Below are 18,278 nucleotides of genomic sequence, written 5' to 3'. Positions count from 1 at the left end.
TAAAGTTTGAAATTTATTTTCTTTATAAATCGGTATGTCATTGTAGAAATATATTTTTAAATATAATTTTATTTAAAGAATCATCGAAAATAACACTGATAAGCTATTTAATACAAACTACATTCTAAACATTAACCATTGGAGTACTTACACTACGTACTATGTACAATGTAAGCATTTATCAACAATGGAAGTACGTACACTATGTACAATGTAAACATCCATCAACAATTGGAGCATACTATGTACAATGTACAATGTGAACATCCATCAACCACTGGAGTACATTATGTACAATGTACATTCAATGTGAATATCAATCAACAATTGGAGTACATTATTTACAATGTACAATGTGAACATCTTACAACCATTGGAGTACACTATGTTCAATGTACAATGTGAACATCCATCAACCATTGGAGTACACTACGTACAGTGTACAATGTAAACAAACACCAATTATGTGTACAATGCTACATTTCTATATCTAAACTTCTACCGAACAAAAAAAATTTTTTTGGTTATGTTTCTCTACTTTTTCTACTGTGTAGAATACATAAAATATTTTAAAATATAATCAAAGCTGCTCAATCAGCACAACCGGTAAAAAAATCCACAATCATTAAGACATTTCATACTCAGTACACGTGTATCAGTCAACACTGAAGTGTCAGTTTTTGTAAGAATCAGGCCAAATGGGAAAATCAGAAACAAGCATGTCAAATCCCCACTCATCTGACAAAACAATTTCACTCAAGGATGCTTTCTCTCTTGGACAAGACCATTATTTGATCTTTAGATCATTGGATTTGCTCATAAATTTTTCAATAGAAAGTTACCAAAATAAGGTTTTTGACAATTATCTGCTTTTGAAATATTCATTTTAAGTGCATTTCAATGAAATTATAACTCAATTTACAACATGATATGGAAAATCTTGTCTTTTTTCCTTGTGTCTGATGGTGCAAATAGTCAAATCAAACTTTTAAAATAACGTATTCTTTAATACCATGTTTCATCTTTCAAAAGGATGTTTTTTTCATACCAAATTTTACCCACTGCCTGATTCTTACAGAGACTAAAAGTTGATAGAACCAAATCTTTACATCATTAAAACAACTAAAAACTAATCAAATCACTCAGGGAAGAAATACAACTTTTTAGTTAATGTTTGTGTTGTCTCAACCAGCTGTTCGTCGTCCTCTGCCAACGAATTCATCTGTAAATAAAAAGCGTACCGTATAAATATATATTTGAGTTTTTAAATATTTAAATGTAAAGGCCAGTACGTTATGATTGAACAAAAGCAAAATGAAGCTTAAAATCGCTTTAAAGTAGAGAAAATTTCATCAGTAACTTTTAAATGATATGCGACTAACTTGCTATAAAAGTAAAAAAAAAACCTCGTTTCATACTGCCTTAAATTTTTATTGACTGTGCAAACATGAACATTTTTAAAGCCTTTAAAATTTATAAATAAATGTTAATATAAAACTTAGTAATAGTGTTTGTTTTGCTGCTATATCAGATCTTACATTTGTCACGATATTTAAAAGGTCATCTAGGTGTGCTCGATTCTTCATAATATGCACAAAAACTTGAATGAATCGAAATCCTTTCGATTCCTGATTAGAAATAATTGGATCTGAAAAAAAGAGATGAAATATATAACAAAAATATGTAAAAAAATGCGATAAAAAAGCACTCAACCAAAATTAATTATTAGATTATAAGCTATGTTATATTAAGTAGCAGTTTTTATTTAAACCAGACAGGAGGTAGTTTAATGGTGTCAAAAACCCACTGAGCTCACTTTTATTTCTTGTTCAGAAAGTGTTACTGATCACATTCATTTGGAACCTGACACTTTGCAAGAGTTATTGTTCTTGATTTTGTTTGATTTGGTTGATTTTAGTGGGATGTATGATTTTCTCAAAAGTAAAAATTTGAATATAAAATGGACAACTGTTTGAAAAAGCATCATTTGTTCGGTGTGTTTTTTTCTTCAACATGAATCACTTTAATATTGGCACTGTCAGAATTTTAAAAGAACTGGTACTTAAGTATGTATAATTGTTCACTAAGAATGCACTTCTAACAGTTCAAAATATGAAGTTAAAACCACTATATCTGAACATATATATTTTCGCATATGCATAACATGTTGTAATAGACAGGCTGTCACTCTTCCACACTTGAAGACAATATTACGAAAAGTAGACTTTTTCCCCAATGTTTTAAAATGATTGACATTTAAGGATAAATAGTTATGAACTAATACCAACATACCGTATCGCACAGCCCTAGCTAAGAACATATCCGCTTTCGTTAAATGATGATCTGGGTGTGTTGGTTCTGGAAACAAACTTATAATATTCACGTCTGTATGCCTTCCATGATCTACAATTCATACACATAATTCGATTTATAAAAAATGAAGAACATTTACGTTTTTTTTTACTTCTTTACATTGAACTAATTAAGTTCCTTTTTGTTTTTGTTTGTTTGTTTGTTTTGTTTTGTTTTGTTTTTTTAGGGGGGGAGGTAAAAACCTTGTGATAAATCTGCACTTATACCTGTCTGAAAATCAATAAAATAGACTGTGCAGCAGCAACAAACCTATTAGACCGACTATAAATATTCAGGACTTGGGGTACATGTATGCCGATTTGACAAAAAGTAGCGTAGAATCTTAGTTGTTTTGCACTAGTTTGAAGTAAGTTTCTAAGCCATACGTAGTAAAAATATTGGTTTAAGAGATCAGTCTCATGCAAACTGACACCCATTAAGACTTAATTAGATACAAGTGTCCAAAGTATTACGCATACTGCACATGTATAAATGGCTTTACACAATAACAATTGTTTTTCAATCTATATAAAAAAACAAGACTGTCAAACTGACTGCAAACCCGATTTTCCCTGTCTTGAAATCAGAAATGCGAATAAATTTATTGTTAGCTGCATCTCAAACATGACAACAGTGAAAGTCACAATTTTGTAATAAAATGGTCACCACATGAAATGGACAAGAGCAATATCTGTGAAAAACGATTGATTGATTGTTGGGGTTTAACGCCCGAGCAGCAATATTTCATCTGTATTCAGACGATGAACATGAAATGGATGTTAAAATGAAACAAGGGATGGGACACAAGGGTAATAGGGTCGACAAATCTCGATTGCCACTAGAAAAAGGGGGGATGTGTAGGGTCGGGCAATTTAGCCTCCTGTGGCGGAGCGCAAAGGTTCCTACTCCTATAGAATACCACAGCAGGGTTCTTTAACGTGCGAGGAACGTGGCATCTTTTCCACCACGGTGTACCACAATGGTTTTCGGTCAGGTTTTCCGTATTATAGCCTGACAACCCCAGCATGTAACACGCCAGCGGTACCCCATTCCACCACCTGGGGCACACATCCCAGTTGCTCTGTGGACAGAGCGCCTAGCCCACGGCTAGATTCCTGAGCACTATTTAGTCGCCTTTTACGACAAGCTTAGCGCTGCTGCAGGCCTATTCTTTTGACACCCGAACCTGCACCGGGCGTGAAAAACGAACTTACCTTCATTTTGGGACATAAAACAATTCAACCAAGTTTGAAAAGGGTTATTGTTGGTTTTTGAAAAATAGAAACGTGAAGTTCACGTGGGAATGCAGCATATAACCAAAAACTTGTTACAGCTATCAATATACATATCAACGTCATGTAACAACCATTATACTTGGAATATATTCTTTTAATTACAGCCCGAAATCTGGTTCCCTTGATTACTCTTTCAAAACAATAGGCCGCCACTCAGAAAATTGTAAAAATTAAACTTCACCTCTACTTTGTCACATGAAACGACTTGCAAAGGATATGCCAAATACTTTTCAAGTTGTACAGACAATATTTCGTAGCCTCCCGGTCGCCCTTAACTACTGGTAATAACTAATTTTACCTCCGGAAAATCCAGTCAAAACATAAGCATAGCAACAAAAAACTTGTACGGATGGTGCACATGTAGCTATGTGCTAGATTCTTTTGACCTTCAACTTACCGGAAGGGCAGGCATGTATGAAAAACAACTTCGGTTTCCCTTTCAATTTGGGACATTTTTCTGCATTAAATTCTTCTAAAATATTCTGAACACGAAGAGGATGTCCATCGCTCATAAAAATCAGATCACCAGATCCATGGGTTAAAATAATCATTACAAAACAGTCATATGTCTGTTCGCTATTTTGTTCCATTGATACGCTGTATAGTAGATCCTAAAATATAATGAAAGGATTTTGTCAGTAAAATATTTTTCGCTATTTTTCTCGTTGGCAAATAGACGTGAAAATACATGTAGTACTCGCCTATATTAATTTTTTATGCTAGTTCTAAGAACATTTTTTTCCATTTCAAAGTTAAATACTTGTTCATGCAGGGATGTTGGACTTTGTTTTCACTTCAATTACCTACGCAGTGATATTGCTTTGATTAGTATCGTCTTTGAAACTAATTACTAGTGCTGTAATGTAGCTCTGTTTTTCCATTTTAAATTTACCACCTGTGCAGTGGATGCTTTTTATTTACTTTATTGTTTTTAAAAAATCACCTGGATGCAATGAGGTTGCTTTTTATTTTCATTTTAAAGTTTATTACCTGTGCCGTTATGTTGCTTTTTGTTTCCACTTTAAAATTTAACTTTTTAAATAATGCGGTTATGCTTGTGGCTGAAATGTTATGGGCCTGCTCGTCACGTGACGGAATACCATGGTCCTCAAATTTAGTAATATTTATAATTAAGACTTTTCCTTTAGGTTTGGTTTCGAGCTTGTAAATCTGAAAAGTAAGAGAAAAAAATCATTTACCAAGCAAAAAATTAAAATTAGGTACAAAAAATATGGAACAAAATTAGTTGTTTTTGGGGTCGAATTGATCCTCGACCATCTTTTGAGAATGAAAGAAGAAATTTGTGAGCGATGGCTCACAAATGATACCCCGGCCCACTTTCAATCACGATATTGGAACATAAACAAAGTCCTTGGTTATCAGAAATTTGCTGTCGAATTGCTGAAAAATACTGTGACGGAAAATGTGTTACAGAAACACAGAGAGACGAAAACACGAACGCACGGAAAAGGTTTAACCCCCTTATACTTCGGAGCGGAAGTAATATAAAAATGTCACCATGGTAACAAGTACATGTAAATAAGGGGTCGTTCCGAGATGAAGATGCCATAGCGATTAAAACATTTGAAGTGATGGCTTTAATATGGCAACATATAACAATAAAAATACAAAATTAGTCCTTTATGTGCTCTGAAGGTCAAAGTTACATGCCTAGACCGAAGTTCATCTCGACTTCTGGCAAGCTAGCATATTAAATATTTTTGCCATATGCTGCATGTGTTTCATTACGAATTTAACGCACACTATTATATATCAAGTGTTTTCAATTCTAAAAGATCGAAGCCAACATTTCGTTGTTGGCTTAAGTGATGTCCATATGCGATTTTCTATGAGTGGCGATTCATGTCACAATAAGGATATTTCTATAATGATGCTTTTCTCTAGATCTCGTGATAGTTGTAACTTGCATCATGATACTAGTAAGGAGTATACTTACTTGAAGTATCATTATACTAATTGGATACTTTTGGGGTTATCTTTATAAGTAAAAGGGTGTTTCTCGCTAGTATCATGATACTTGTTCATAGTGTAATGATAGTTGTTGAAAGTATAATGATACTTCTAAGAAGTATAATGATATATGTTGAATGTATAATTATACCTATACTCGGCGTCACATAAATAACATACTGTTAAAATTTGAATAAAAATATTTTCTACGACTTTATTGACACCAACCGTCGTTTAAATTGTCTTAAATGACTTGCTCATTCGTTTAGCCAAACAGCTTCTCAAAAACAAGTCGCTTATTAGCTTAAATCATGCGTAACAAATCCTTACGGGAAAATCCCATACTAATATCCGCCATGTTGGTTTTTACGGGACGATTTGTTTACAAACGAAGTGCGTAAGTTCCCGTCGAACACCGGTGACAATCGTCTGCTTGATCAACTTCTCGGTATTATACGTTGTTCGCGTAAAATAAATCCGAGATATCCGAAATAACGCCGAATTGCATTCTGGGTTCTTCGGTTTTTGGACAAACCATTTAAACGTAAACAACATCTCCTAGCAACCCGATCACTGTAAACATGGCCGACTTTTTACAATGTAAATATTGCCACCTAGAATTAAAATCTGACCGGAATTTAACGATTCAATGTTTAGGGAGAAGCCGTTTGGCTAAACGAATGAGCAAGTCATTTAAGACAATTTAAACGACGGTAGGTGTCAATAAAGTCGTAGAAAATATTTTTATTCAAATTTTAACAGTATGTTATTTATGTGACGCCGACTATAGCTGTTAATAGTGTAATAATAATTTTTTGAAAGTATAATGATACTTATTGAAAGTGATATGATACTTATTGAAAGTGATATGATACTTATTGAAAATATCATGATACTTATTCAAATTATCATGATAATTTTAGTGTTTCAAATTTTCAAAACATTTAAGGTTATTGTAATAAAATCATTATACATTCAACAAGTATAATTATACATTCAACATATATTATCTTCTTAGAAGTATCATTATACTCTAGATAAGTATCAATATATTTTAAAAAATCATTATACTTCTAACACGTCTTATAAGTATCATTATACTTTCAACAATTACATGTATCATTACATTATTAACAAGTATCATGATCCTAGCGAGAAACACCCTTTTACTTATAAAAAATAACCCCATTCCCCAAAAGTATTGTGATACCTTAAACAAGTATCATGATACATCCAATTAGTAAAATGATTCAATATTTATACTCCCTCCTAGTATCATAATACAAGTTAAAATTATCATGAAAGAGAAAAGCATCATTATAGAAATATCCTTATTGTGACACGAAACGCCACTCATAATTTTCCATTGATATGTGACCAAACACCTGTTACAGTTATAAACGGTTGACACAAAAAAACGCCACGTGACAACATTGCAAATCATAAATAGTGTATATGTACTATTATTTTCACCATGTCTTACCGATTCATCGCCTTGTGTCGCTAGGATTTCCAATTTATTACATTTTTGAAGTTTGATATCCAGTGGTTTGTGAGTTTCTGGGTCAAATGGCGGGGAATGGGATTGGTGATGAAGATGGGGTACTTCCAATACTATGTTTGATGCTCCAGGTATTTCTGAAAAAAAAAATCATAGTACAAGATAATAAGTATTCAAATTCCAAAATGCCGATACTAAAAATCATATTTCATAAATGACCTATAAATATTCACATAAAATTAAAATTTCATTAAAATGGGCACGATATTTAGCAAGTTGCATGTAATCATTTTGTTTCTCTTTCTGTGGTCGCCGTTTGGTCCCCCGGGGTCTGGATATGACCTTCACAAAACAATTTGCATCATATTGATTTGAAATTAAATTATTCAAAAAGCTTATCAAAAGGGATTACAGGCTATCACATGCTCAACCCCCCCCCCCAAATTTTACACACAATTAACATGATTTTTCAACAAAAAGAGGGGGCTCAGAATAGGGGAATCTTTCTGGATTCGCAGGTGTGTTTAGATGACAATATGGAATCAATATATTTTAGCATTAATTACAAAATTTCGTTAAAAAATCAAACATCGTTGAGTAAAATTTAGTTCGCACTTTCCAATCGGACCTACTCGGCCATTTCCGCTACAATAAAAATAATGTTTTTCTCCGTATAACCAGAAAGGCCGAGTAGTTTAAACATATTTTAATAAGTAATTTGCATATTTAACATCAAACCAAAACAATAGAATGAAACGAACAAAAGCAAATTAAACAAAGGGTTCAGAAACAAGACTTAAAGTCTTATATCAATCCGTCTCCTGAAATCACGAATAATTGTATCGTATTGCATAGCCCAAGGAAGTATTGCTCTAATGCTCATAACGTGCATTTGGTGAGTTTGGTGCAAAGCGAAGGGGTTGATATTTAATGCTCTATGTATTTACTCAGGTCAAAAGGAATTTTCAAAATTATTTCAAAGAAGTAACTATGTAATTCAGGTTGTTAATTTGAAGCGTTTGCTCTGTATCAAAAAGTTTTGAACCTTGGTCAACATTTCAAATTATACTAATCAGACATCTCATCTGATCCAAGTAGGAGAGTATTTGAAGTCTGTTGATCAGGAAGTTGAAGTGCTGAGATATCTTGTCTCCTAAGCGGTTGATATAATGGACAAAAGAGTAAGAAATGATTCGAAGATTCTATTTCGCCGCATTGACATAATGGGGATGGAATAATGTCTTTGTCGAATAGGTCTTTATTTAGCTCGCTACACGGAAGACGAAGTCTGACATGTAGGATTGACCTCGGCGCGACCCGCAATAGTAATATATTGGTTTTTTGACTACCTCATTTTCGAGATGAGTTTTTAAAATTTTTACTGATGGCGAGGTATTAATATCACTTGGTAATGTTTTCCATAATCGAATAGTGGAAGGTAGAAAATAATTAGAATATTGGCATGTTCTACAATAAACCTTACTGACTGGATTAAGTCAGAATTACGAGTGGAGTAGTTATGGATTTGGTTTACTCTGTTAGGAATCAGAGTTTGAAGATAAGGCGGTGTCATATTGTTCAAAATCGTGTATATTAATGCTAGTTTGTGATTTTCTCATCGAAAGAGTAATCAAGGGAACCAAGGTTATAGCGGTAATCAAAAGAATGCAATCCAGGGACAAAGACCAGACATGAAAGAGTAATCAAGGGAACCTAGGTTATCGCGGTAATCAAAAGAATGCAATCCAGGGACAAAAACCAGACATGAAAGAATAATCAAGGGAACCAAGGTTATAGCGGTAATCAAAAGAATGCAATCCAGAGACAAAGACCACACATGAAAGAGTAATCAAGGGAACCAAGGTTATAGCGGTAATCAAAAGAATGCAATCCAGGAACAAAGGCCAGACATGGAAAACAGACATACACAACAAAGAATATAAAGTAACTAAAATCGTACAAAGTAACAAAAGCAAATGAGCAACTCGGACTCCACTAAAAACTGGGAGCATGGACCAGGTACACCGGTAGGGTAAACGTCCTCTGCTTTTCTAGAAACATCCGCCGACACATATTAATTTCTGCCATCCAGTTTTTATATATAAATTGTTAATTGATGTTAATCTAGTATCCTCTGTAATTATTCTTGCTGCATTCATTTGAATCTTTTCAACTTTGAGTTTAAGAGTAGCAGTGTTTGTATCCCATATTACATCGGCATATTCAAGAATCGGTCTAATAAAAGTTATGTAAAGTTTTTCAAGGCTCTGTCTATCTAAAATTACTTAAAATTTTCGTAATATATTTAAACGGTTGTATGCTTTGGTTGTAATCATATTAATATGACTATTCCACCCACAATCATCAGATATTGTAAGACCTAAGTGTTTATGATGATTAATTTGGGCTATGATGTCATTATTAACTTGGGTGATAAGGTTTGTTGGTCTTTCTAGAGATTGTCATGCTTTCTGTTTTACGGGAATTGAATGTGACGAGCCATCGCTCAGACCACAAATGGATTTTGTTAAAGGCCGAGTAGTTCCGATTGGTGCATTTCCAAGTCAATTTAAAAAGAAAATGGAGGGTTGATGAATCCCGCTAAGGGTATCAACATTCCTTTCAAAACTTTCTTAGTATCGCAAGACCTCCAACCTTTTATCGAGTTTAACAAGTTCCGCACACTCGATAAATCTAGGCGTTCTTCGATCGGCACTCGTGATCATATTTTGGTTATTCATTCTTTCCAATTACTAATATGATGAAGGTGAACCTTTTAACGCTCCCTAAGAAATATTAAGTAAAAACAACTTTAATATTTTTTGTCAGCTCTGATTTGATATATCATACTTATAACATTCAAATATGGCAAATTTTGTGATAATATATGTCCTTAAGCATACTAAAGTCATGGCCTGATACGTCTATTAGCCAAAATGGCCGGCATTCATAAGGAATTATTGGTTGTCATGGTCCCAAATGTCTTTAGATCGACTGTCCGGCACTGGTAAACATTATGGTTCTTATAATTTGCGAAACGTCTTAAAAGATTTTATAGTTTGCCTCTCCTCGTTTGTCTACCCCGGATTTGACTTTTTATGAGCAACTCGGCGGGTGTTTCTAGAAAATTCACAACTAATAAGTAAACATCTAATTTTTTAGTGGAGTCCGAGTTGCTCATTTGCTCGTTACTTTGTATGTATGATTTTAGTTACTTTATGTTCTTTGTTGTACATTCTTTTGATTACCACTATAACCTTGGTTCCCTTGATTACTCTTTTATTCAATTTAGTTTCGATTTGTATCGTGTAATTATGTTTTTGTTACGATTTGATTCATTTTATGGAATTGTTTCGCTTCGATTATTTCTTTTATCAATTATTTTCGTTTCGTTTTGTTTCGTTTACAATTCACCATTTTTATGACCCGAGAATTGTGGATAATATTGATAATGTAATTTTCGTAAACATCTGGGTGCCATACTGCAGATTATTATGGCCAACCCTATCTTGGAAAAGCTACGATTCGATTTGTATTTAATTATCGAAACTAGCGAATACTTTCCGAGACTGATTTGGCTCTCAATCGCTTATATACAAGTATACGCAAATGAAGCTGCCAATATGCTGTTTTTCAGCTCCTGAAAATGGAGGTACAAACCGGACATTAATGCTTTTTCTTGCCATAAGTATATAGAACCAAGTTGATAATACAACCTTAAACGCTCCCTTCCGGAACGTATTAATATCATTGTCAAATATCGAAGAAAAATTGCCAACTTCAGCAGCTGAAACTATTCAGAAGTTAGACTCACCACTATCCTAATATTTTTGAAATGTTGAAAATTGTTCGCACTGTCAGTATAACAAGTTGCGAGTGTGAACGTTCAAACAGCGATAGCTTTTATGCACGCATGAGCATTACAATCATAGCCTTAATCTTGATAAGAATGTAGACGCGTTTGCTCGCAGCCATCAAAGGAAAAAGAAACCATGTGACATATTTGTGAATAGCGTCTTTGTAAAATGTGAAAGAGTATCTTATAATGCTAATACAGTTATTTTGTATATTTGTTATTTACACTTTGGAGTTTGGTATCACCCCAACCCAAGAAAATTTCTTGGTCCACCCCTGGTAAGGAACAATATGTATTTATAATCATGTTGAAGCTGTGTACCAAAAACTTTGTCAATTTTATTTTAATCATTCTGCATAATAGAAGCACAGAAAATGCTGTGGGCTTACAGACGAACCGGCAGACAATGTGATCCCTATGTAGTCCTTAAACTTCTTGTTATTGAGTGATAACATTGATGTAATATAATATTTATTACCATTTCGGTGACTATGACCGTTGCACAACTGGAACACTTACGGTTAGGGATATGTAAAAGCAATCGGAACACCATAACCTTTCTAGTTGCACAACAGAAAAAACCTCGGAGACACTACTAGGATGAAGGCTAAAAACCACTAATTCCACTTTCCATAGGCTTCTATGCTAATTTCATAATGTTCAATGGCTTCTCTGGACTTTACCTTAACTTTAACCTGCAGAGGACTATATATCAGCATGATTCTACATATGTCAGCTCACAATCCTCAGAATGGCATGTGGGGTTAGCAGACTTGCAGTGCAGTACTGGTCACCGGAAGTGAAGGGTCTATAAATAGCATGGGAAATCCCAGTGTTTTCACAAGATAGGGGTATATTTAAAAATCATTATGGAGATTAGGCTTCACATCACAAGAAGCAAAATGCACCTATAAAATGTACAGAAATGTTTTTCCTTTCAGAAACTGTTTAAATTTTTTAAATAAGATGAGAACTTTTTTCACAGCACTATGAGCAACAGGGGTAATTTCTGCGTAGGACTATTTTTGCGTACGTTCCAAATGCTCATTGGTTGAATTGGTGGTCTGTAACCTGAATCTGTCCGGAATTTGACCAAACTGATTCTAAAATTATTATAGTTAAACTGGTTGATTTTTTTACCATTACTTTTTTCCTCAGCTCTCCACTTCGCGCCAAAATTCTTGAAAGAGATGTTGTTCTTAATTTCTAGTGATATCCAACTAAAATTTCTAGCGCCACCTGGTGGATAGAACTATACTTTGATTCGCGTATGACTACAATGCCAGCAAATTTTTGTAAAGAAATTCTCCTTTCTGCATCCGAGACTTATTTTTTTAGTGTAGCGGGAATGGCCGAGTAGTTACGATTGATATAAAAGCTAACCTCTTTCTTCTAATTCCAGGTCTTTAGGTCGTCCAGCGAATTCCGGTTTTAGAAGATCGGCCATTTCTTGCTGCCCTGTTTCAATCAAAGCTTGATGTAAAAAACTATAGGCGTCTTTGCCCCGGCGTGGTATAATATCTAATAGCTTTCTAACTCGGCCATTTGAAGAATATTCATCCTTTTGAGACAAATGGAAAAAGGTCATGGAAATATATTAGCAAAACAAGGGCGGTGGGGCACATTCCATGAGACAATATAATTGGTAGTAAACGTTATATTAGATACCCTGGAGATAAAAGAATGGAAATTGTGCTCCCCCTAAATTGGGAAAATGTTATTTTTGCTTGGAATTTCGGTATCCAGCAAATTTTACTCCAAAATCCCAACCAGCAATAGACCTTTTTGAGGTAAGTTGCCGAGCATGCTCAGTATACACTTCCGCGAGGTAGAGCTTGGGTAGAACAATAGAATTTTCGTCGCGGAAGTGTGTATTGAGCATGAATCACGCATGCTTATCGACTATCCCACAGTTAGCACAAAAATATCATCTTTCATTTACTCTTTCCATCCAAAACCTGAATTCGGTAGTATAGAGACAGGAACTATGGCTCCGTTCAGCATTCGATGCTCTCAGGACTTACACGAAATAGCAAGCTCTTCTTGGAGTTTTAAATAATCTAGTAAGTAAATTCAATATGAATAATCACCATTTTCAACAAGTGCAATGTTTTCTTTTTTTTTTTGTAAAAATCTCAATTCTCTTAACAAAAATATGAAATATATTGTTTGTTAGAGTAAAGATTTGTGAAAGAGAAAATACTACTTCCACAGTTTTCTTTAAATGTTTTTTTTTGTATTTTGAAACATATAGGAAATCTTTACCATTACTTCTGATACCATGTTTTCCGTCAGGACTCCATAACTGAGAAGTCTATCACATAGTCCAGATATGTCAGACAAGTTTTTCACCAAGACAACCCTAGCTTTCCTCAAAATACCACGTTCTCTATCGTCCATATCAATACAAACTGTAAATAAGATGTAGATTCTTTAGTGCTATTTTTCTGAGCATGCAGGATTTTTTTGTACCTCCACGGGATATAAACAGCGTTTAGAGTTTTTACGGGAATATGTGGAACATTGTATTTATATACAACATAAACCGGTAATCTGGTCTTTTTGCTTCCATTGAATCAGTCCTTTTGAATATTCCTAGTTGCTACATTGTAATTCACTTCAATTTATCTGTAACTGTTCGCTTTTGTTGCTTATGTTGTGTGTGAGTTTGTTTTGTCTCTTTTCTCATAAGACAAATTCAATCTTTTGAGATGGATTTTAACGACTTTTCAAAAGCCTAAATGTAAAGCAATGCATCGCAATTAAACCGACAAGGTATCGATCTTAAAATAAGTTTAATTACTTGCCTTTCGAACTCTTTGAGAGCACAATACTAATGTGCGTATATGTCGCAAAGCTTCTAAACATGAAATGCCTTAATTAGTGTGAGTTATCTTCAGAACTGATTAGGGAGAACACTGCTTTGGTATGAATAGGGAAAAACCTAAAAAATTTTAATTGAGACAATATGCGCGATGGTATGTCTATTTATAGACAGGCTTCTTCAAGGAAATATTTAAATTAACTTGATCTATGTCCGATCTCATATTATTGTTGTTTGTGATAAATTTAAAAAAAAACTTTATACATGTATGCAGTTACACAATCAGTCTTTTAAGCTAGTTATGTCATACCTAACGAGACAACCACAATATCAATTTTTGGAATTATTTGTTTTTTTAAACTTATATAAAATTCCGGGTTGGTTTCAGGATTTCAAGTCAGGGTGGCGTAAATAGAGTTAAAGACCGAGCGAAGGAAGGCTAGAAAACTAACTAAAATTTGTGGAAAATCACGTTTACGCACTTTTTTTTACTGCGCTTGGAAATGCTTTCAATGCACTGACAACCATTTACATTCATACCTTATCTAAATATATTAGGTATATGGTAAAGAAATGCGAGTTACTAATTTGCATCTTTATATTGACCATATTTGAACCAGTCAAAATTATAAAACGTTTATTTCCATATTACCATTTGTCTGATTCTTAAGGAGCCACCAATTGATTTTATGTGGCAGGTTTGCATGAATGAAATATTTATTTTTTTCTGCAATTCAGACATGATAAGCCAAACTCCAGAAGGTTTTCATTGTTCATATTTAGTTCACGATTAAAAAAAACACAACTTATCCTACCTTTTTCTCAAAATTAAATTAATAAATTTTCATCCCGGTTTCTTTACCCTGTCGCTCCCTCATTCTGCACTTTTACTTTCAAAGGTCGGAGTTAAATTGACTCACTAAAGTTAGTATACGTTGTATTTGACACTAACCTGGATACTTGTAAGGTCTAGCTAATACATTTAGGGGATATCTCCAGCGCCGAAACCCAAAAGGGATTAAGGTCTAGCTAGGTCGAGTACTCTACAGCGTGTTCGATGTTACTATTATAATGGACGAAATGCATGAAGAGAACCCATGTCAAATACAGAACAGACAGAAATTACAAGTACACTGAACAATGTCAATCCTGTACACGTATTTATAAAGTACAAAGTTCGAATCTGACCTGAGCACTATATGCAGCAGTGCTCAGGATCGAATTCAAGGTTGGTCCATGCAGAGATCATTGCAGCTGCAATATTGTGCCTTTGGCTGGTGTGCTACACGGTCTACAAGGTATATAATACAGTATCGTGCATATAGTAGATATAAAACAAATTATCATTCAAGGAACAAACTAACACATGACATGTGCACAAAAATATCCACGATGCGTATTTAAATTGTAAACAAAAATGCTGTGCACAAATATTAACAATGCATGACTTATGACAACTAAATTTAAAATGGGGTTTCCCATTCCCATGCATAATAACAAATGCAAGACCCTTACTTGTTTGCCTGATAGCTGAGGTAAGAGTTGGTATGATCACGGAAAACAATGTAGATCTACATCACGGTAAAAATAGGGGAAAACCTTTTCTATAGGTGTTCTATAAATAGCAAAACTTTACAAATTAATGGCAACATGTTCGATAGTATAACTCAATTTGTGGTCACGCAAATTTTGTTACCATGTCAAAAATGATACAAATATTCTTTTATTATAATGACTCTTAGGAATATTTTTGGTTTTTCATAAATCAAAAGTATTATTTCCCGTTGTTTTATTCAAATCAAAACTTAAAAATTAAATAGCGGTGGAAAAAGTTTTAGCAGGGTGAAACATTTAACACACGGTGCATACCATTGGACGCAAACAATCAAGTGTTGCTGAAAAAAAAGACTATCGAGAAAAGAAAAAGACACTTGTGCAAGTGGAGATAGTGTAGTGTCAAGGCATGCACAAGGTTGCCTGAGATTTCCCAGTTTTGCATGAGAAAAGCTGGTGTTTGATTCTCTTTCACATTAAAAACTACAAGAGATAATCAATCCCCGGTATTCTCGATAAAGTCATGATTTTATTAGAAAGTTCAAACATATGATATCGTAACTAATGATCAATCGGAACATCGATCACTCGGTCTTAGCCGGGAAAAGGACGATGTTTCGATTTTTCACGGGAAAGCGCCCGCGTACTCTGTCGACCCGTGCTCGCACAGCTAAACCTAGGAATGTACTTGCCTCTTTAATGAGAAAGTAATAATCTTTTACGTAATTACTATTTTATCTAATCAAAGTACTCATATACTGAATCAATTTACACTGACTGTTTTAGTTCTTGCATAAAAGAGCAAGAACGGAAACCGACTTCAAACCAGGGACATATAATACGTTCATATTATATGTCCCTGCTCAAACGTATGTAATCAATTCTTTGATGTATATCATTATTACATTAAACTCTTTGATTTAAATTCACCACACTGATTACGAGTTTCATTCGATATATTTTATAAAAAATCACCCTATATTGAAGCAATGCGCAAGCTTGTGTATTATTTATGTTCGTTGTCGATCGGTTTACATGGATAACCTAGATGAATGAACAAGACCATGTATAATTGAGTTGCAAACTATTATTTCGCATGTTCAGTTTCTACATGTATAAGTCGTAATACAATTTATCGGCCTTAAGGTCGAAACTGTCAGTTAAATCACTAAAACCTACATAAAACTAATATGCAATTTTATTTCGATTTTTCGATATCACAAGGCAATAGCCCTATACTGAATACATGGAAAATGGATACGGTGGATATGTAAAAGAGACACCAACCCCATCGAAATGAAACATATCATCTCAAGGCCACCCTTGGATTTTAACGACGGAGAAACCTTCATACTACTGGGCAGGATGTAGCTGGTTCCAAAATATTATACACAGGTACAGCGAAATAGTTGCCTCTATATACTCCAGCAGCAAAAAAGTAAACTGAAAGTGAAAACGAAACAAGACATGCAGAGACCAGAAATTCCTGACTTGGGACAGCCACAAAAAATGCTACGGGATTAAAGTACTTTGACGTGATCACAACCCTCCCCTTTTAAAATTGGGATTCATATATTTACCTTCAAAGATTGAAAGGTCCTGAAAGTTAAACCGAAGTTCCACTTAATTTAGGTAAAACTCAAGATTTCCTTTCTAAGATTGATGACTATTTGTCTACTGACAAGAGGTTAGAGGTAACATATTTTGGATTGGATCTTATTAGTTCAAACAACGAATGATCAGCATGTTTAATTCAAAGAAAACGTTTTATTTGCGTTTGGTAAATAACATGGCATTAGTATTGATATAGTGCAAATACATTTGTACCTTTGTATGCAAATGGAACTATTTTCCTGCGGTGATGCAAGAGATAAATACGGGTGTTAACAGGCTCTAGTGCCTGCTTATCAATTCCGATCTTCGATCTAAATTGATAATATTAAAGTGAATACTAGTTTTCATTTGCAAATATGGTGTATTTTGAGGTGTGCAATGGAGAAATGAATTAAATGTATTATGGAATGAATTTATTGTGTGTTTGGACATGTCCGTATACTGTATACGTTCACTGTCCAGCACGTTCCTGGCATAAAACTTAAGATAAAATCAGTGAAAAGAAAGTTACAAAACCAATAAATATCCAAAAATGGTAAGTACCACCAGAGATCAACAATAAAGCTTTCAATGAAATATGTTGTAGATTTTTATTAGGCTTTAACAAGTATACACATATAGGTTGAAATGAATAATACTGGAAAAAATGGACAAAAATAACTTATTTATTAGGTGTCAAACTGTGGACCATATTACTCATGTAGTACAATGTCCTATAGAATTTTCTGATGAATGTTCCCAGTTTTGCATCTTCTTATCCTTGTGGAACACGTGACCCCTATGGATGCGATTGAATTTATTTTGACTACTTTTGATGATTGACGTACACAGTGACAGATTCAGAGGTACTGCAAAGGTTGGAAATCTTCTCAAAAATAAAATACTTCGTTGGACGCAGCTTGATACAAGCAACCACAGAAGCCATGAACTGAACAGTTGAGGGCAATTCAAGTTTTATATATCTTTGAATATTGATACTGATGAAATATTTGACGCATGATAAGAATTTGACGGAAATCAAAATGACTCCGTTTTAAACCTTATTCATTAATGGATCCAGTTGCAATGCTTTTTGTCTTTTTGTTTCTTCTGACACCTAATTCCAAAGCAGTTTTAAGTTACAATCACCAACCTCAATCAAAGCCATGTGGCACAATTTCAAAAAAATTCATTCACTTCATGATTGTCAAGTTATTATCCAGGTATACAGAAAATCCGTTTCTAGTCCCTGGTCCTACACGGTGCAAATGACATCCCCAAATTCTTTTGCAGTATGGCACCTTGTACCTTGCACCTTGGTACAGTATTAAA

The 18,278-nt window shown here is 34.1% G+C and overlaps 1 protein-coding gene across 4 annotated transcripts; it reads right to left on the bottom strand.

Moving 5' to 3' along the window:
- Nucleotides 1-51: 51 nt before the first annotated feature.
- Nucleotides 52-15,427, bottom strand: LOC148601570 (caspase-9-like). 4 transcript variants are annotated; one of them, XM_088556472.1, is made up of 10 exons: nucleotides 15,315-15,395; nucleotides 13,783-13,919; nucleotides 13,241-13,386; nucleotides 12,359-12,536; nucleotides 7,102-7,256; nucleotides 4,638-4,817; nucleotides 4,045-4,258; nucleotides 2,293-2,403; nucleotides 1,539-1,648; nucleotides 52-1,222 (listed from the first exon to the last, which is right to left on the bottom strand). In XM_088556472.1, exons 2-10 carry the CDS (start codon nucleotides 13,841-13,843, stop codon nucleotides 1,139-1,141), a joined length of 1,239 nt encoding a protein of 412 aa, XP_088412598.1. In that variant the 5' UTR covers nucleotides 13,844-13,919; nucleotides 15,315-15,395; the 3' UTR covers nucleotides 52-1,138. The 4 variants fall into 4 exon arrangements, with proteins under 4 accessions (XP_088412598.1, XP_088412599.1, XP_088412600.1 ...); XM_088556473.1 differs by lacking the exon at nucleotides 15,315-15,395 and adding an exon at nucleotides 14,752-15,149; XM_088556474.1 differs by lacking the exon at nucleotides 13,783-13,919 and having other exon boundaries at nucleotides 15,315-15,427.
- Nucleotides 15,428-18,278: the final 2,851 nt, after the last annotated feature.

Source organism: Perna viridis, chromosome 12 (assembly GCF_037379345.1).
Source record: "Perna viridis isolate PV_CMFRI_1.1 ecotype Kerala chromosome 12, ASM3737934v1, whole genome shotgun sequence".
NCBI classification, from domain to species: Eukaryota; Metazoa; Mollusca; class Bivalvia; order Mytilida; family Mytilidae; genus Perna; species Perna viridis.
Note: the sequence above shows the minus strand (reverse complement) of the source record. Positions and strands in the feature narration are given on the sequence as shown.